We start from the raw sequence: 20311 nt of genomic DNA on the forward strand, positions 1-20311 counted from the left end.
AGGAGGTAGAGAGGGGCTCCTCTGATTGGCCGATAGGGTGGTCACCTGCTGAGACACACCTGTCCTCTGATTGAGCCTCTCTGGGCCGGACTGGTTCAGAGGGGCGGAGTCAGTGAGGCGGACCCGTTAAGGGGCGGAGTCAGGGTGGAGGCATCAGCTAGCCTCTCTGGGCCGGCATGTATTTGAGCGCTATGGTTGGCTGGCCAGGATCTCTCCCTGGCAACGGTTGTTAGGAGACCAGACTCAGCAGAATCCTGGCTGACCCAGTTTGAGTCCAGAATCACAGTCACTATTGGTCTCACGCTCTCTCTCCCTCTCTCTCTTGGAGCTGTGGAGCTGTGAACTTTAGAGAGAGAGAGAGAGAGAGAGAGAGAGAGAGAGAGAGAGAGAGAGAGAGAGAGAGAGAGAGAGAGAGAGAGAGAGAGAGAGAGAGAGAGAGAGAGAGAGAGAGAGAGAGAGAGAGAGAGAACAAGAGAGAGAGAACAAGAGAGAGAGAACAAGAGAGAGAGAGAGAGACACACTGACTGGGGCAGGGTCGTCCAATCCTTCTGCTGGACCTGCCTGTTACCATGGCAGCAGGCTTCCTCTCCTCTCACCAGCTACAAGGAGGTGCTGGGTGTGTCGGCTCTTCCTCCTCCTCCTCCTCCTCCTCCTCCTCCTCTCCATATCCCACGTCTCTCTCCTCTGACACCGCAGTTTGCAGAATAGTCTTTAATCACAGATTCAGTAAGGCTGTACCAAGGCTGGCTGGCCGATAACATTCACATATTTTTACTGCAGAGTCCTGGCATATATATATATATATATATATATATATATATATATATATATATATATATATATATATATATATATATATATATATATATATATATATATAGTATATTGTCCTGGGTGGTGTAAGCTGTTCCTGAGCCCGTGGATACCAGACCCATCCCAGCGCTCGTTTCACTATAGTGAATCTCCGCTCGCCGGTGCAGACAAAGACCGTAGCGCCGCGGTGCGCCGCGGTGCGCCGCGCCCCCTGCTGGCCGCCGGTGGGACTCCATCTGCATTGTGGCGCCGCGAGGAAAGAGCTCCTTTGTCCACACAGTCTGGGTTCTTTCTCCATTTAAATATCTGACAACGGAGATTCTCTTCTCCTCATGTGACGCTGGCTTGTTTGTGTTCACACCCGCTGTTGTAAACAAGTCTTTTTTCATACAGGTGTTATGTTATTCTAACCTTTGCACAAATGAATGATTTTGATGTGAGATTGAACTCCCCCCCCTCCTCTCTCCCGCTCTCTCTCTCCCTTCTCCCCTCTCGAATACCCTCACCCGCTCTCTCTCTCTCTCTCTCTCTCTCTCTCTCTCTCTCTCTCTCTCTCTCTCTCTCTCTCTCTCTCTCTCTCTCTCTCTCTCTCTCTCTCTCTCTCTCTCTCCCTTCTCCCCTCTCGAATACCCTCACCTGCTCTCTCTCTCTACGTCTCTCTCTCTCTCTGTCTCTGTCTCTGTCTCTGTCTCTCCCCCTTCCTCTCTCTCTCTCTCTCTCTCGCCCTCTACCTGTCCAGGTGTGCTGCCCTCGTTAGCCTCTCCTCTCGTTAGAGCCCGGTCAGCGATGGCGGACGATCACTGGGCGTCGGACGGACGGCAGAACGGACAGAACGGCTTCTCCTCCTCCTCCTACACCCCCGACTACCGGGAGAACGGTTTCCATGGCGACGCCGCACACGCCGCCGTGGCAGGTGAGCGTCCGTGCGTGTGTGAGCGTGTGTGTGCCTGTGTGCTTGTGCGTGTGTGTGTGTGTGTGTGTGTGTGTGTGTGTGTGTGCGTGCGTGCGTGCGTGTGTGTGCGTGTGCGTGTGTTTGAGGCTGGTCTGGTTTTGTCTCCCTGATGGTCTACTGGTCATCCAGGCAGTACTAATGGATACCAGCGCTGCCTAGGCAACGGAGTGGTGGCAACTTATGGAAACACACACGCATCCAGCACACGTCAAACACATCCACAAGCCTGCCTGCTCCTCGGACATACAGTAACTGTATATGTGTCTACTGCATATGTAGACATATATCAACAGTATATGTGTTTATACAGTATATTTACGCATATATCAACAATATATGTGCATACTGTGTATGTAAACATATATAACAGTATAAGTGTATCTATATATATATATATATATATATATGTTTATATGTGTACTGTATTTGTGGACAGATATAAACAGTATATATGTATATGGATACACATATACAATGTATATGTGTATACTGTATGCAAACATATATGTACAGTTTGAAACAATTCCTTCTGTTTCCATCCATCAAATCCTTCTGTTTTTCCACAATATGTTTGTCTCTCCCTCCTCCTCTCTCCTTCTCTCCCTCCTCCTCTCTCCCTCTCTCCCTCCTCCTCTCTCCTTCTCTCCCTCCTCCTCTCTCCCTCCTCCTCTCTCTCTCTCTCTCCCTCTCTCTCTCCTCTGTTTCTCTCTCTCTCTCTCTCTCTCTCTCTCTCTCTCTCTCTCTCTCTCTCTCTCTCTCTCTCTCTCTCTCTCTCTCTCTCTCCTCCACAGTTGATGACTCTGCCAACTTGCCTCCCTCCCCTCCCCCCTCCCCGTCCGCTGAGCAAATCGGTCCAGTGGCATCAGGTACACACACCGACACACGCAAACGCACACACACAGAGCAGAGGACGTGTGATTGTGAGGTGAGGGAATTCAAAGAGATCAGGTGACCTGCTGCAGCTCATTGATTGGTCCGGTTAGGCTCCTCCTCTTTCTGCACGCTCCCTCTCTTCGGTCAATTAGCTGTTGATCAGCCCTGTGAATAGACACCCAGCTGTGACATCACAAGTGGGCTGGTACCCAACTGGCTGATCCATCCCATCATACCTCCGGTGAACCCTCCCACTTGTGATGTCACAAATGTGGAGACTTCCAAACGGCCCATAACGGTCCCAAATAGAGACCCTCTCTGCTTCCTTTTAGCATCCCCCCCGTCAGCACCAAGCATCCTCCTCTTCATCTCCTCTCCACCTTCCTCCTCCTTTCTATCCTCTGTTTCCCACAATCCTTTGCAGCAGTCGATGAGGCCGGGGGATGAGAAGTGATTGATGTATGGCGTCGCCGCCGCCATGTTTGTAGTTTGTTTGGCGGGTTCTCTTCTGGTAGGGCCTGCTGTCATTAACCCCACACGCTGTGACCAACGTTATGCATCATTTAACTGTAACATTCCCATCCTATTCTATTGCACTCAAACCCTTTTTTCATTAACATGTATTTATTAATTCATGGATTAATTAATAAACATCATGTTTTTATTAATAACTGATTCAGCCGGGTGCATGTGATCTTCAGATAACCTTCTCGTCATTATTTAAAGTTTATTTTCACTCCCCACTGCTGACACTGAGTAAACACACTTATCTTTAATCAGAGCCATCAATCAAACTGTGTGTATGAACTGCTTTCGACGCAAAAGCGAGACTAGTTGTTTAAAACCACAATAAAACCAAGTGACCGGCAGAGATACAGCAGAGCGGTGGAAGTCGTCATGACAACGTCTCCACCAAACCTACCCTACATTCACACTACCTCCGTCCGTCGACGGATCTCAAGGGGCGCTCTCGAAATGCATTGTGGGTCCGTCCGTTCTGTCAGCTCTGTGGCCTGCGACAAGAAGTTGCGAAATGTACAACTTTTCAGGCAGCAACGGATCCGTCGGCCAATCAGATCGCGTTATACAAATATATGCAAATACACTGTCCAATGAAATCGCCTTTGTAATACAACCCGGGAAAATACATTATTAGTGTACACACGTTATCCTTCAGCTAAAGGCCAATTTCCGCCAGAACCATCACGAAAGCATCACGGCAGTAAAACGGTCGCAGAACATAATAGAAACCATTATAGTCAATGTAGGCTATTCCACTGGATGTGGTCACGGCACAGAACCGTCCCCAAACCGGCACTGCGTTTACGATACTTGCCTCATCTATTTTTTGAAAGTTGCCGGTTCGCAGCCGTGTCTCATAACACTTCTACAGCCATTCAGTTTGCATTTGCTCATGAATTTTCGTGAGCTCACATCGACCCGTAGGCAATTCACAAACAGGGTATTGTAATATTATCCAGTCGATCTTTGGTGTCAATAGTTAATCAGTAGCAAAGAAGAAATGAAAGTCTGCGTCGATGCCTCGTCTATTCTCTAATCGCAAGTCCAGTGTCGGGGGCTGCCTGCGACGTTGCCATGACATCTAAAAACCGTATTTAACGGGTTATATTATAATATTGATGTGTAGGGGTTGAATATAACTCGTGAATAATAATTTATGAATCAATCTAATCATAATCATTTTTACAATTCTTTTAGGCCTATTACGTATAATTATGCACGTCTTGAGCCATCAGTCGGAACGTGTCCGGGGCGCTTCCAGTGGGGACTGCGGTACGGAACACAGCCGCTAACGTAGCGCGTGTAGCTACGTAGCGCGTGTAGCTACGTAGCGCGTGTAGCTACGTAGCGGTACGGAGCGGGTCAGCTGACCGGAGGAGGGTCGGACCCATCTCTCCCATGTCCACCGTCTGTCCGCATCTGTCTCACATCTGTACCGTGTCCCACCTCTCATGTCCCCCTCCTCCCATGTCACCCCCACCCCTCCACCTTCTCCTCCCCCCCCCCCCCCCCTCCTTCCTCTTCCTACCCCCTCTCCCCCCCCGCTCCTCCTCACCAAAAGAGGAGGCAGTAGAGGGTATCGGTGTATCTCCCTGTGAGGTGACGCCCCATGAAGAGGAGGAGCAGGAGGCTCCGTCGGAGCCCCCGGCCTTGGAGGACCCCCAGCCAGTAGACCTGCCCTTAGGGCGGGCCGCTTATGTAGGCGAGGCCCAGGCTCTCAGAGAAGGCCCTCAGGTTGTGAATGGAGGAGGACACCACAGCCCACAGACACAGCAAGCAGGTGTGTGAGTGTGTGTGTTGGGGGGAGGGTACTTCTCTCTCTTTTTTTGTGCTTTCTTTCTCTCCCTCTTCAACTGTCTCTCTCTCAGTCTCTCTCTCTCTGTCTCTCTCTCTCTCTGTCTCTGTCTCTCTCTCAGTCTCTCTCTCTCTCTGTCTCTGCCCCTCTCTCTGTCTCTGTCTCTGTCTCTGTCTGTCTCTGTCTCTGTCTCTGTCTCTCTCTCTCTCTGTCTCTCTCTCTGTCTCTCTCTCAGTCTCTCTCTCTCTCTGTCTCTGCCCCTCTCTCTCTCTCTCTGTCTCTGTCTCTGTCTCTGTCTCTGTCTCTCTCTCTCTCTGTCCCTGTCTCTCTCTCTGTCTCTCTCTCGCTGTCTCTCTACCTCTCTCTCTGTCTCTCTCTCTCTCTCTCTCTCTCTGTCTCTGTCTCTGTCTCTGTCTCTGTCTCTCTCCCTCTCTCTCTCCCTCTCTGTCTCTATTTGTTTTTTGTGCGCTTGTCAATGCACACGCACAATCTGCAGCTGTCTAAGAGTGTGTGTGTGCGTGCACACCAGCATTATATCTGTGCTGCACGGTTGACCTTGTGACCTCTGGATGATCACAATGTTCTGGATGAGGGTGAGCGCATTGAGAGCGAGGCCCTAAACATTGTCACTACTGAGACATTTATATTAAGCCTGGGCGATATGGCTGGAAGACATATCCCGATATAACTTGATCATATTGATCGATATCTATTGATCATTTGAATGACCTAAAAAGAGTAGGAATTACCATGCTGGATTCAAACACTTCTGTTTGACACTTAATTTGACCTTCAACCGTTCTTCATTGATGAATACTCCATGTCGATACAACAATGAGAACCTTCAAATATTATAAATAAGTATGGAACTGCGTTTGTGGAACAAACCCAGCTGCTACAATCGCTGGTCCAGTCTCTTATCGATATATATTGAACATATTTTAGATTGATCAAAAGTCTATCACGATACAATCATTTATTGTTTTATTGTCCAGGCCAAATATATATCATATCTAAATCGAGATATAGGCTGAGATATCTCAAGTTGCAGCTGAAATGGCAGTTGGGGACCTCACCCACATTTATCAGTCATGTTCCTGCTCACGGTGTAAAGCTAATGCTAACACTAAAGCATTAGCTTTAGTATCGCATAACGAACAGTGAAAAGCTAACGCTAGTACCGAGACAATGCTACATGGAACAGGAAGAAGCTAACGCTAGTACAGAGGCACTGCTACATGGAGCAGGGAGAGGCTAACGCAAGCAGCACATCATCATGACTGACGTTCTCTCACTGGTTGCTAACTGTGGCTAGCTGAGGCTGCTCTCCAGGTATCGTCGCTGGCTGTTGTCCGCCCGCCTGTCTGCTCTGACGTCATGTGTTCTGTGCAGCATCGCCTTAAAGGGCCGGCGCTTCACCACCGGCCGTGAAAATCGAGCCGTTTGTGACATCACAAGTGGTAGGGTCCACATCCAGGCGGGGGTGGGGGGGGGGGGATTTGGTACGGCCCACTGGGTAGTCTGGTGGGTTGAACTCCGACCCCTCCTCCGTCTGGCTGGACACGCCCCCTGGTGATGAGGCTGCGGCTCGTGGCTCTGTGTCGGCCGCTCTCCGTCGCCCCCCGGTGGTGAAACAAACAGGAGCCCCCCTGAGGCACCGACACAGTGGGGCTTCTTGTCCGTTGCCCAGCATCACCATACGCTTCTCTCATCGGTGTTACCTGATCAACTCCGCCCTGGTTTGATCACCCCCCCTCCCCCATCCCCCCCCCCCCCCCCCCCCCCCCCCCTTTGTATTGCCAGCTACATTGCAAACATGGAGGCCGCCGCGGCGTCCACTGTGAGAGACGCTTTGGGCTGGATGGAGGACGTGTTTGGTATCTGTGTGTGTGGGTTTCTGTTGGAGACCGGCGAGGTTCTGGGAACGCGCCCGGTGCCCACACACGCGTGGGGCTGAGCGTGGAGCGGCATGGGCTGTGGGCTTCTCATACCATCACAGGCTCAGTGTTGTTCCGCTGTCCAACGGTTTGCTGTTTTCCTATTGTTACTGATACCCTTGTATTACAGACCGCCAACATCCAGGGAGTGCAGAAACACACTTCCAGAGCTCCCCCCTCTGAAGCTCCTTCGACGATTTGTTTTAAATTTGTTTTTAATTTTAATCTTAGCCACATGGAGGATTGGTTTACTGAGCCGTCATACACCTGAGTGGACACTCTCTCCACTTGTGATGTCACTCGTAATAGCTCGTAATAGCATCACAACAGGGACTCTTTGATTAACCTCCAACGACTAACCAAGCCTCGTTTATACCCATACACCCCATGAACAACGTTTACATTCACAACTTCCATTGCAATAGGAATCCAAAACCTTTTGTGTTTCTCAGTTCTGGTCGTCCACCGCCATGCTCCTCATTCCATTTCATTCCGACTGTGCACGTCCTCCTAGACCCTGCGACCCCCCCCCCCCCCGCCGGGCCCTGACGCGACCCCCCCCCCCCCCTGTGCTCTGTGTCTCGGAGCCCCCCCTCCCATGTCTGTGTGCAGACCCAGGCTCGGCTTCACTGTCTTGGTTCGCTTTCGGCAGTGAGGCTGGCAAGCTCGTACCGGCCAGCTTGTGTTGGAGGCCGTCGGGCTCTCGCTGTCAGGTGCTGGTTGTGGCGCTGATGCTAACACTAGCTTGGGGTTGGTTTTGGTCCCCCCCCCCCCAACGCGCTCACAGCTCCGCCCCCTGGGACGGTGGAGGCACAGGAGGGGGCGGCCCCGCCCATCGAGGAGCGAGGGCCTCCGGAAGGCGCCGAGGAGGTTGGGTCACCCTGCCTCCCCCCGCTCCTGGAGCCGTGTGGCACCCCGAAGGCTCTAGAAGAGGTCCGAGACATCTTCTCCCCTGGACACTCCGATAGCGACGTACCCTCCGACCTGTCCGGACCAGCTGTGACGACCGACTGCGCGGATGCGCCGGTGACCGCCGTGGGCGCGAACGAGGGGAGCATTGGCCCCGAGGTCGTCGCGTCAGAGTCGCCGCCAGAGACGGACGACGCCGGTGACCACATGCCAGGCGCGAAGGAGAGCAGCCCTGAGTCCTCGTGTGTCCTTAAAGCAGGGACGGAAGCGTACTTCGAAACGTCCGCCCAAAGCGGTGTTCAGGAGTCACCGCGCCCACAGAGCTACTATGAGATCAGCAGGGCAGCGGGAGAGAGGTGCACCCCCGAGGCTGGGGTCGGGTTCAAGTTACATCCAGCTCCTGGTCAATTTCAATTTGAGGTGACGGCTGAGAGCATTTCCCAGGGATCAGAGGAGCCGGTGCTGAACCCTTTCCACAAGATGTCGATGGAGCAGAGGAGCCGGCCTATCAACATCACCGTTAAGTCTCCGACCGGGGCGGCAAAATCAAGCACCTTCTTACGCCCCCAGCTTTCCCCAATCAGTGGAAGCTTCGACGACTCGTCCGCCCCTCCTCCTCCTCCAACATCCTCCATCGAGCACCACCCCTCTGCTACACCCGCTCCGTCCACGCCCGCCGACTTCACCGAAGCCCTCAGCAAGATGGCCTCCATGGAGCGCCACGTCTCTTTGGACCAATCCGGCACTCTGGCTGAGATGCTGGACCTGGCGGGAGCCCTGCCCAAACTGTCCCTGGGCAGGAGGGTGGTGGATCCGATGAGGAGGAAGTCTGTCCCGGCCAACGTGTCTCCTCTGGGGGTTAGCTCGCTGGCCCGGCTGGCTCTGGACGCGGGGCAGGGGGGGCAGGGAGGGCCCGAGGATCTGGGATACTGTGTCTTCAGCGAGTGCTCTGCCCCCATGCCGTCCCCGGCCGACATGCCGGGGTCTGCCGATGCTCCCTGTCGCTCTTTCCCTACCGTGGACGCAGACGAGGATGAACCGGAACGGAGAGACGGAACACCCCCACCGGACCAGAAGAAGAACGTCCCGGAGACGGTTCAGAAGAGCGCCGCAGCGGAGAAGAAAGATGTCACGGAGTCCCCGAGGAAATCCGGCATGCTCCTGGAGAAGGCCGTGCCTGTCGGTATCAAACCCGACCGCCTCAGGATCCCGGTCACCTCTCCGAACCGCCTCACCGAGTTCCGCTTGGAGAGTGGCCTGCCAGGAGACATCCAGATCCAGGCCATCCCGGAGGTGGAGGTGGAGAAGGACCCGTCCCGGGAGGCGTCCCCCATCCCTCCCGACAGCTCCTTCAGCTTCTCCCTGACCGACGGCAGGGTTCCTCGGACACCCACGACTCCAAAGTCCCCCGTCGATGGTCCATTAAACCCTGAAGAACCCGCAAAGGATACACCAAGGGAAGGCGGGACCGAGGTCGGGACGGAACGGGCTGCAGGGGCCGAGAAGTCTGCTGACAAAGAATCCGATTTTAGTGAAGACTCAAAGGATCCAAATGGAGAATCTCCCAGGGAAATAAAAGTGGACGAATCAGATGTGACCCCTCCTGAGGCTTGTAGACAGAAAACGGACATCTTCCAAGAGAACATACAACCAAAGTTAAAGACAGAAGAGGCGCAGGAACAACATGTTCCACCCCCTCTTGAGCTATCAGAAGAAACTGTTGTTGAGGCAGGAACCCGAGGCCTCGCAGAAGAGATTGGAGAAGAGAAAGGATTGCAGTCCCCTCCTCCAATCATCATCATCCCCCAGGCCCAGCTGGATGAAGAGGACGGAGAGGAGGAGGACGAGGAGGTGGAGCTGGCTGAGGAGCCTCAGGAGGTCATGGAGGAGGCAGAAGTTCCCCCCAACGAAGAGCTGAGGAAGGAGGTAGTGGAGTTGCTGGAGGTTGAAGGATTGGATTTCACTGGACTGGAGCCTAAATCGGACACCGGAGAATCTAGTCACAGTGAAGATGGAGAACCGGTGACTGACACCTCCCAGTTGTCTCCGTACTCTGACCGAGGTCAAATGCAGTCTTCTCCACAGGGAGGGGAGGACTTCGGAAAAGAAGAGGACCAATCAGAGGATCTCAGAGAGGCCATCTTGGAAGCGGAGAAGCAGGAAGAGGAAGCTGTTGAAGGAGATGAAGAAGGAATGGAAAAGAAGGATGAATCACTGGACCACGGAGAGATCGATGCTGAGCAAGAAGAAGTGAAAGCTACAGATGTTGGCAAAGAGATGTTAAGGGAAGAGGAGGACAGCTGCAAGGGGATGGAGAAAGGTGCGGATATTGCCTCCGACCTGGCCAGTGAAGTCCATCACACAACCAATGAAGAAACAACCGCGGACATGTCTGTTCTTGACACCGACAGTGGCTGGATAGACACTCAAGGTACCCTCAACTCCTTTAACCCTGAGACACATAACAACATCAGTGACCAGTACTAATATACCAAAGGAACCTATACATACATTTGGCCGTTTAGCAGACACTATCCAAAGCCATGCACAAGTGAGGCTGAAAACAATAAAAAAAATCCAATCGATATTGGAGTAACTAAAAAAGAATTTAAAGCGTTGCACAACCTAGTTTCCAAAAACAACTAGCTACAGAGTAGCTACAGTAATAAGATCCATGGGAACACTCACTTTAAACAGGTATTACCAGAGTAAGTATGAGCCATGGTGATGCATTAAAGGTTGTATCAGCGATTCTAGGCCGAAACATAAATGATCACATTCATCTGATCTTTCCTCACGATCCACTCGCTGCCCACCCCATAAGCAGGCCGTCAAAAAAACGCGTCTCTATATGCTTGGAGATCGTACACAAAAACAAATGGTACTACCAACCACTCAAAACCAAAATAATAGTATTCCATGATAGTTTTTAACTGGATGCACGAAACACAGAAGGGAGGTGCGAGCAGGCTCTGTATGTTTGCGATCTTGCTTCGAATACCGACAGAAGTGACTTCACCGAACATCGCTGATACAACCTTTAAGGTGAACCTGTGGTCCGAGGGCAAGAGGTGTGGCCAGTCAACCCGCTCCTCTCTCGCTCCCTTGTCCTCTGCAGATGAGGACAGGAGCCTCTTGACGGAACCCATTGAGGCTCTCCCGAAGGACCACGGTCCCGGTACCACCACCGGTACCGGAACCACCACCGGTACCACCACCGGTACCACCCCCGGTACCACCACCGGTACCACGATCGCCCGGGTGTCCAGGAAGCGGGCCCCTTGGAGGCCCCGGGGTCGCTCGGACCCCTTTGACAGTAAAATAATCCACAAGGACCCGGGCCATCCGAGAGACCCCTTGAAGAAGAAAAAAGGTTCCCATCGCATCTTCATCCAGTAGTTCATCACCTTTTAAAATAGATCCATGGGGCTTTTTGTTTCCCTTTGCTACAAATTTGTAATTTTGGGATTTAAAACTAGTGTTTATGAATTGTATCCGTGATATTCTCTACAATGACCACCAGTGAACTCTACAGGAATAGACAGATCCTTAAAAATACCCATTTAATTTAGATTTAATTTCCGGTTTAATTTCTGGTTTATTAGGACGTTGAAGATCAATTAATTGTCCTTATATACCGTAGACACGTGAACTTGCATCTTAAGGTCCCTGAATCTGGACGTACATGTCCAAGGGCTTACGTTAGACATATCTCGAGCTTGCTATCCGACGATATTAAGTCGACGCCGATGCCGTAGCGATTTGCTCGTCGGTCAATGTTCCAAGGGAGCTAACATCATAGCAGCGTAGCGTTGAGGCTGCGCCCCGTGTGTTGTCGTAACGTAACCCTGTCTCTCCCCCCGCCAGCCGGCGTGAGGAGGGCGGACCACAATAAGCTGACGGTCCCGTCGTGTCGCTCTCCCTGCCGGACCAGCGCCGGCAGAGCGCCCGGCCGGCAGCACAGGCCCGTCGTGGCGCCGGCCGGCTCGGCCAAACGCAAGGGAGCAGGTGACCCGGCCTCCCCGGGGCCCGGCGGGACGGGAGGTGGAGGGAGCATGAGCCAGACTCCCTGAGTCTAAAGGGCCGATTATGGTCCCACGTTCACGCAACACAAGGGGGTTACCGACCCCTTACGTCCTGGTCGTCCACCGCAAGGGCCGGACGTCCGCCTCCTAAAAAATGTGAACCTTCCGTCGGGGCGACGCAGCAGCGAGGGCTGTGATTGGTCCGCTCACTAAAACCCGACGCAGAACCATAAAGGTTCACGACGGGGTTGAAGCGTCTGCGTGGTCGTTGCGTTGTGTGAACGTGGACCCATAATCAGCCCTTTAGTGGGATGGCTAACTATGGGGTTGGCTGTCCCTAGCCGCTAGCGCACTCACCACGTAGGAGCCATGGTTTATTAGGGCAAGGGGACTCAACTAGCTAGTGTGCTAACTACATAGCATCCATTGTTTATTAGGGCAAGGGGACTAGACTAGCTAGCGTGCTAACCACCTATTATCTATAGTTTATTAGGGCAAGGGGACTCAACTAGCTAGTGTGCTAACGACATAGCATCCATTATTTATTAGGGCGGGGGGACTCAACTAGCTGGCGTGCTAACCACATAGCATCCATAGTTTATTAGGCAAGAAGACTCAACTAGCTAGCGTGCTAACCACATAGCATCCATAGTTTTTTAGGGCAATGGGACTCAACTAGCTAGCATGCTAACCACATAGCATCCATAGCTTATTAGGGCAAGGGGACTAGACTAGCTAGCGTGCTAACAACCTATTGTCTATAGTTTATTAGGGCAAGAGGAGTCAACTAGCTAGTGTGCTAACCACATAGCATCCATAGTTTATTAGGGCAATGGGACTCAACTAGCTAGTGTGCTAACCACTTAGCATCCATTGTTTATTTGGGCAGGGGACTCAACTAGCTAGTTTGCTTACTACATAGCATCCATAGTTTATTAGGGCAAGGGGACTAGACTAGCTAGCGTGCTAACAACCTATTTATAGTTTATTAGGGCAAGAGGAGTCAACTAGCTAGCGTGCTAACCACATAGCATCCATAGTTTATTTGGGCAAGGGGACTGAACTAGCTAGTGTGCTAACCACATAGCATCCATAGTTTATTTGGGCAAGGGGACTGAACTAGCTAGTGTGCCACCCACATAGGCGATGAGAACCACGTTAAATTCCGAACTGCGGTTCATTGGTCACCTGTTATATTCGGATCCAATGGCAATGACAGGGTGTGGATGAATTACCAAACAAGTACCAAGCAAATGCCCCCCCCCCCCCCCCCTCTCTATACAAATGTGTTGAGCCCCCCGGAGTGCCACTCACTCCGAGGTCTGCTTCCAGAGGCCGGGTGTGGTGGACCGTAGGGGGCGGTGTCACTCTGAGGCTGCCCACACTGAGGTGGTTTGTGACTCTGACATCCAACAGACCGCTAGGTGTCAGGGCTTCCCTTGTTGACCGTCAGTGGTCAGGGTGTCCGTTGAGATGAGCTCCTGTCTCTGTCGATCTACCGTCTCGCTGACACACCGCCCGATCATGCAATGTAGCTGGCAAACGCTTCCCGCTTCCACTCGTCCTCCGCAGTGGTTGCTTCTGATTCATTCTACTCTATTTATTTATTTTTCCTTCTTTGTCAACGTTTTTTCGCCCAACTGCTGTTTGAGTTGTCATGGTAGTTGTGCGGCGGCCGTGTGTGTGTGTTGCCGTTCGCTGCACACTTGTGGCCGTGTTTGTGCGTCATTTCTGAGTCTAAAGTGAGGTCAGTTGCGTGTTGGTAGTTTCATTTGGTGGACATTCGGGGCCGTGTTTGATTTCCACTCATAATGTGATGGCTTGAATCTCGTTATAAGTGATGTAATAGTTTCCATCGTTTGTTCGGCTGCAGTGTATCGCGCTGGGACTGTGTGTGTGTGTGCGTGCGTATGGGCGTGTGTTCGTGTGTGTCTTTATGTGTAAGTGTATGGGGTTGCGTGGCGATGTTGCGAAGCATGGAGTTTGTCTCTCCCTGATGGTCAGTGTGAGTCACTACATGTTTTATCACCTTCCTTCTCAGCCATGGAGGTCCGCCAGCCACTGAGTGTGGCACACCAGTCCAGAGAACGGCCAACTGTAAGTACACACACACACACACACACACACACACACACACACACACACACACACACACACACACACACACACACACACACACACACACACACACACAGGCTTGACCCGAATAATTCATTAGTTGAGTCGTATTATTTTAAGATTTACGTTTTTTAATATTATTTGAATTCTTCTGCTGTCTTCAGTGTCAACATAACCGTTTTATTTTGTGCTGCTCGGACTTTCTCTTTCTCTTTCTTTTCCCTCGACTTCCCGTCTTTTTTTGTCACCTGTTTTCCCTGCATGCCTGCTTCTGTGTGTGAAACCAGTCCAGACACAGAACCTCAGTGAGTATGGTCAGAGTGAGCGCGACACCGGCGTTAGTCATCGTGGTTACGGTACATGCTAGTCCGAGCTAGTTGCCGTGGTTACGGTACACCGCGCTCTAGTTACGATGACCGCTACGGACTCGCAGTGTGCGCTAGTCGTAGCCGGTCGCGGGGTTACTATTAAAGCTAGCAACGATGGGTTGTCATGGTTACCTATATGTGACCACCATGGCTGCCCCACATCTGTTCCATCCTTGTTTCGTTTCACTCACTATCTCATTTCCCCTCATCCCGGTCGCCATGGTAACCACCCAGAGCCCCACGCGGGCGGTGCTGCTCAAAATGGCGGCCCTGCGACGGGCGGCAGAGTCCCTCCCCTGCCGGCCAGGCTCCGCCTCCGACCTCCAGTCACGCCCGCCCCTGGGGGCGGAGCTATATCGGCCACGCGCAAAGTCTGCGTGCTCCCCTCGCGGACAGCCCTCGCCACTCACACGGGCCGAGGAGGTACAGGCTAGGCTCCGCTAGGCTAGGCCAACCCAAGCTAGGCTACACCCTGGTTGGGCTACGCTAGGCTAGGCTACGTAGGCTAGGTGCTTTGTCAAACTGTGTGTGGAATCGTTCGGTCATGTGACTCAGCGACGACGGCAACCAGTAATTAAAACAGAACCTATATTAAATATTGATCTGTGTGTATGTGTGTGTTCGTACCTCTGTGTGTGTGTGTGTGTGTGTTCGTACCTGTGTGTGTGTCTGTACCTCTCTGTGTGTGTGTGTCTGTACCTGTGTGTGTGTGTGTGTGTGTAGGAGAGGACCTACCGTAGCCCAGAGAAGCGCTCCTCTCTGCCGCGCCCCGCCAAGTCTCTGACGCGGCACATCCCCGCCGCGGAGCAGGAGGACGGACCCCGGAGACCCACCTGTAAGAGACGCACGCACGCACGCACGCACGCACGCACGCACGCACGCGTACAGACACACACACACGTACAGACACATACTGTAAGACCCACACAAACCTCTCTCTCTCTCTCTCTCTCTCTCTCTCTCTCTCTCTCTCTCTCTCTCTCTCTCTCTCTCCCCCCCCTCTCTCTCTCTCGCCCTCTCTCTCTCTCTCTCTCCAGGCATGGACTCGGGCCGCTCTCGCTCGGCCCGTAGCGGTACGTCCACGCCGGGCTCCACGGCCGTCACGCCGGGCACGCCCCCCAGCTATGCCTGCCGGACCCCCGGCTCGCGCACCCCGGGGAGCCACACCCCCAAGTCCTTCAGCGTGCTGCAGGAGAAGAAGATCGCCGTGATCCGGACCCCCCCCAAGTCCCCGTCCTCCGTCCAGCGCCAGCTCAAGGTCATCAACCAGCCGCTGCCCGACCTCACGCACGTCAAGTCCAAGATAGGCTCCACCTCCAACCTCAAGCACCAGCCCAAGGGCGGCCAGGTAAGACCCGGACTGGATCGACCTGACCGGACTGACTGGACCGGACCGACTGACCTCTAACCCCAAGCAGCTGCCCAAGGGCGGCCATGTTAGACCCGGACCGACTGGAACGGATCGACCGACCGGACCGACTTGAACGGACCAACTGGACCGGACCGACTGGACCGGACCAACTGGACCGGACCGACTGGACCGGACCGACTGGACCGGACCAACTGGAACGGACTACCTGGGCCGGACTAACTGGACCGGACCGACTGACCTCCAACCTCAAGCACCAGCCCAATGGCGGCCAGCTAAGACCAGGACCGGACCAACTGGACCAGACTCACCGGACTGGACCGACCGGACCAGGACCGGACCAACCGATCAGGACCGACCAGGACCCGACAGACCGGACCGGACCCGGCTTTACCCCTTCACTGCACTGCACTCTCTCCTTCCTTTCTCTCCCTCAATTTTCTAACTTCCTGTCCCCGGTTACTCATTCTCTGATGCTCACTACCTGATACCCATTTCTACTTCCTGTTCCCGGTCTCTCACCGCCTGATACTCACTTCCTCTTCACAGTTTCTATTTCCTGTTAACGGTTTCTCATTTCCTGACACTCACTTCCTGATACCCGTTTCTACTTCCGGTTCCCGGTTTCTCATCGCCTGATACTCACTTACTCTTCCCAGTTTATACTTCCTGTTTCCGGTTTCTCATCGCCTGATACTCAATTCCTGTCTCCAGTTCCTACTTCCTGGTTCCAGTTCATGTTTCTCACTTCCTGTTATGGTCATCCCACTTCCCATCTGCTAACTTCCTTTCCACCTCCTTCATGTGTTGAATTTGGCAACAGCGTTTTTCTTCAATGTTTGAAAGGAAACGTTACAAATTCACGTTCTAAACCCAGAGAGAGTAATGAATCAGAATAAACCCGGTATTGATGTCCAGTTTACCCCTGAGTAGCTGTTAGAGTTGGTCCTATTGATATGTTTTGGTGAAGGTAAGTCTAAACACATGTCGTGTTATAAAGGCCAATACGTCAGACCCTCACGCACACGCCGCCAACACTCAACAGGCACACGTTTGCTTTTCTTTTATTTCCCGGCTTGGCTTCAGATTCAGATTGTGAGCGAGAGGGCCGACTTCAGTCATGTTCAGTCAAAGTGCGGCTCCAAGAACAACCTGAGACACTCTCCCCGAGGAGGACACGTACGTACGCTAACTGGTGCTCTGTCTGCTTCATCCAGATCCTGCTCTCTCTCTCTCTCTCTCTAGAGCTCCTGCTCTCTCTCTCTCTCTCTCTCTCTCTCTCTCTCTCTCTCTCTCTCTCTCTCTCTCTCTCTCTCTCTCTCTCTCTCTCTTTCTCTCTCTCTAGAGCTCCTGCTAGAGCTCTCTCTCTCTCTCTCTCTCTCTCTCTCTCTCTCTCTCTCTCTCTCTTTCTCTCTCCCTCACTGGAGGGTTGCCATCATGACCCTCTACAGACCACAGGTTGACCTTCGCCTTCCATCCTCCTTCTCAAGGCTTCCCTCAGCAGGTTGAACGTAGAGATCACTAATACTGGTTCACGCCCCCGGCGGCCGGCCGGCCCCGGCCCTCGGGTTGGGCAGCAGGAGAGCCAATGGCGGCTGCAGTGGTGTTTGAGTTAACCAATCGGGGGCCTGTTCTTCTCCAGGTGATGATCCCGAGTGTGAAGCTGGACTTCAGCCACGTCCAGGCCAAGTGTGGCTCGCTGGACAAGATCCAGCATGCTGCCGGGGGCGGGAACGTGAGGACGACACACACACACACATAACTCTACATCAACACGCACAAGAACAGCTGTGCAAATCGTTACTTCTGTAATGTTGTATCATGTTAGATGTGTTTACATTGGAGTTACATCTCTCTCTCTCTCTCTCTGTCTCTCTCTCTCTCTCTCTCTCTGTCTCTCTGTCTCTGTCTCTCTGTCTCTCTCTCTCTCTCTCTCTCTCTCTGTCTCTCTGTCTCTCTGTCTCTGTCTCTCTGTCTCTCTGTCTCTCTGTCCTCTCTCTCTCTGTCTCTCTCTCTCTCTCTCTCTCTCTCTCTCTCTCTCTCTCTCGCCCACTGTGGACCCCCAGATCCAGATCCAGTCCCAGAAGTTGGACATGAGCCACGTCACGGCCAAGTGTGGCTCCATGTCCAACATCCGCCACAGACCAGGTGGGAACAGCCTTGGCTGTGGGGCGGCTAGCACTGGTTCAAACGGACCAATGGTTGACTGTGTATTCATTCTGAGCCTGGCCTTTTACCTCAGTCCCACCCACAATCATCATCTCAACGTTGTTTTATGCATAAAGTTTAGCCCAACAAATCCCAGCGCAACACGTCATTAAAGTAATCAAAAACATAATCATTCCTGCGGTGATCCTCGAACTTCCGGTTGGGATCGTTGTTCCCTAGCCCCTTAAAAGAGTGGGAACCACTGATAGCTTTGCAGGAGACGCACTTATTGTATGTGGTACATCCTGGCACTTGAGAAAAATACTTAACATCGTGTAGCATCTCTTACCCTAGCTATCTTTGTTGTGTACGGGGAATGGGTTAACCTAGTGATGGTTAGTGCTTTGCACTTGGTTCTATGAACATCCTTACTGTACCGACAGGGATATATTGTTGTTTCTCTTTCTGCCGACAAATGGACTTATTGTAAGTCGCTTTGGATAAAAGCGTCTGCTGAACGCCAGCTGGTGTATTGAAGCGCTGTTGACGGTGTCGTTCTCCGTCTGTCCACCAGGGGGCGGCCAGGTCCGCATAGAGAGCGTCAAGCTGGACTTCAAGGACAACGCTAAGCCCAAGATCCGTTTCCCTTGACAACGCAAGCCACACCCCGGGGGCGGGAACATCATGGTAACGCAGACCTAGCGACGGATGACCCATGGTACGTTTGTTTCACCGTCTCGCCGTGGTAACGCGCCCTCCCTCTCTCTCTCTCTCTCTCTCTCACCCCCCCCCCCCCCCCCCCCCGGCAGATCGAGAGCCACAAGCTGATGTTCCGGGAGGAGGCGAAGGCGCGCGTGGACCACGGCGCCGAGATCGTGACGACCCACTCGCCCTGCGGCGAGCCGGGGGGCACCTCCCCCCGGCTCTGCTCCGCGGGGAGCATGCTGGCCTCGCCCCAGCTCGCCACGCTGGCCCAGGACGTCACCGCAGCGCTCGCTAAGCAGGGCTTGTAAAGATCCAACGCCCCCCCCCCCAACGAAGAGCCCCCCGCGACCTTCTAGACCCCCCCCCCCGCCAAAGCACGACCCGCAAGACCCCACCAATGACTCCCGGAATACTCAACCTGTAAGCCTCGGACACCTGACCTATGACCCCCAGAAACCTGAACTATGACCCCCGAAAACCTGACCTATGACCCCCAGAAACCTGACATATGACCCCCGGAAACCTGACCTCTGACTCCCGGAAACCTGACCTCTGACCCCCGGAAACCTGACATATGACCCCCGGGAAACCTGACCTCTGACTCCCGGAAACCTGACCTCTGACCCCCGGAAACCTGACCTATGACCCCCAGAAACCTGACCCATGACCCCCAGAAACCTGACCCATGACCCCCAGAAACCTGACCTCTGACCCCCAGAAACCTGACCTCTGACCCCTGGAATACCGACCCAAGAGATCTGAAACCATCACCCATGACCCCGGAAACCCCTCTGAACAACGACCCCTAGACTGACCTTCGACCTTTGAGGCCTAATGACCCCCAACACCCGAGAACACCCCCTAAGACGCTCAAATGACTCCCAATACCTTCCAAGCGACCCTTCAAAGGACCCCAGGAAGCCACAAAACCACCCCCGATGCCCTCTAAGACCACTGGGTACCCTCCAATGACCTTGGAGGGTGACCGACACCCAAAGCCCAATAAGGACCCCAAACCTTAGCCCTGACCCCCGGTAACTCTGCCAACGACCTGACCTCTGACCTCTCACCCCTTCCTGACCTTGAAGTCATTCTACTGTCCTTCACCTTTCTCTCGTTATCTGATTTGTAAAAAGTACTCACACACAGACACACATGTACACACACACACACGTACACAAGCACGTATACACACACACACACGCATGGCTAGTCACAGGGAAATTAAATTAAAAGACATAAGCAGCAGGAAGTAAATCTCAAAGGTAAAAACACAGAATCCGATTTATCCACATTCACCCTTAGAAAACGTCTTTATCCGGGCACTTCAACACCCGCCCACAGGAAGTGGCTCACACACAAAAACACATAGACACCAACACACACAAAATGTCACTCCAAAGCTCCACTGTGTCTTCTTCCAACGCTGATGCATCGCTGTCATTGGTCGACAGTCATGTCCATCAAAGACCAACTGATATTCGGCTTCCCCGTACGGCAGTTAGACGTTGAGCACTCGCTTTTCTCTACCATTTTTTTTTTAGAAAAAAACAAAAAAATAGATGACTTCCTTTGATCGGGTTTAACTCGGTTCCTCCGCTAGAATACTACCTTCCACTCCGTTATCGTGCGGCGACTCGTGTGAACGCACTGGTTTGACCGGGTAGAGAACCCTGCGCTCGCGGTTAGCCCACCGCTAAGTGTTAGCCTCGACCGTCACACACAAAGGCTGACCAAACTGTACTTAAGAATGGATGTAAACAGCATGTCTGATCAA

At 52.8% G+C, this 20311-nt stretch overlaps 2 protein-coding genes across 3 annotated transcripts in view; both read left to right on the top strand.

The window, feature by feature from the left end:
- The window catches only part of LOC115542967 (microtubule-associated protein 2), a 41644-nt gene extending 21652 nt beyond the window's left edge, over positions 1–19992 (top strand). Inside the window, exons 4-18 of one of the 2 annotated variants that reach the window (XM_030355487.1) lie at positions 1553–1726; positions 2557–2631; positions 7680–10232; positions 10920–11174; positions 11669–11809; positions 13868–13923; positions 14232–14249; positions 14547–14735; positions 15036–15147; positions 15350–15660; positions 16768–16860; positions 17324–17416; positions 17748–17829; positions 18404–18516; positions 18639–19992. In XM_030355487.1, the coding sequence (XP_030211347.1) occupies positions 1600–1726; positions 2557–2631; positions 7680–10232; positions 10920–11174; positions 11669–11809; positions 13868–13923; positions 14232–14249; positions 14547–14735; positions 15036–15147; positions 15350–15660; positions 16768–16860; positions 17324–17416; positions 17748–17829; positions 18404–18480 (4182 nt within the window). In that variant the 5' untranslated portion in view covers positions 1553–1599 and the 3' untranslated portion in view covers positions 18481–18516; positions 18639–19992. The remainder of the gene's footprint in view (positions 1–1552; positions 1727–2556; positions 2632–7679; positions 10233–10919; positions 11175–11668; positions 11810–13867; positions 13924–14231; positions 14250–14546; positions 14736–15035; positions 15148–15349; positions 15661–16767; positions 16861–17323; positions 17417–17747; positions 17830–18403; positions 18517–18638) is intronic. The other variant, XM_030355488.1, reaches the window with a different exon arrangement.
- The window catches only part of LOC115542969 (NLR family CARD domain-containing protein 3-like), a 397473-nt gene that overhangs the window by 72461 nt on the left and 304701 nt on the right, over positions 1–20311 (top strand). The gene's annotated exons all lie outside the window — the stretch shown is intronic.

This window comes from Gadus morhua, chromosome 4, assembly GCF_902167405.1.
Source record: "Gadus morhua chromosome 4, gadMor3.0, whole genome shotgun sequence".
NCBI classification, from domain to species: domain Eukaryota; kingdom Metazoa; phylum Chordata; class Actinopteri; order Gadiformes; family Gadidae; genus Gadus; species Gadus morhua.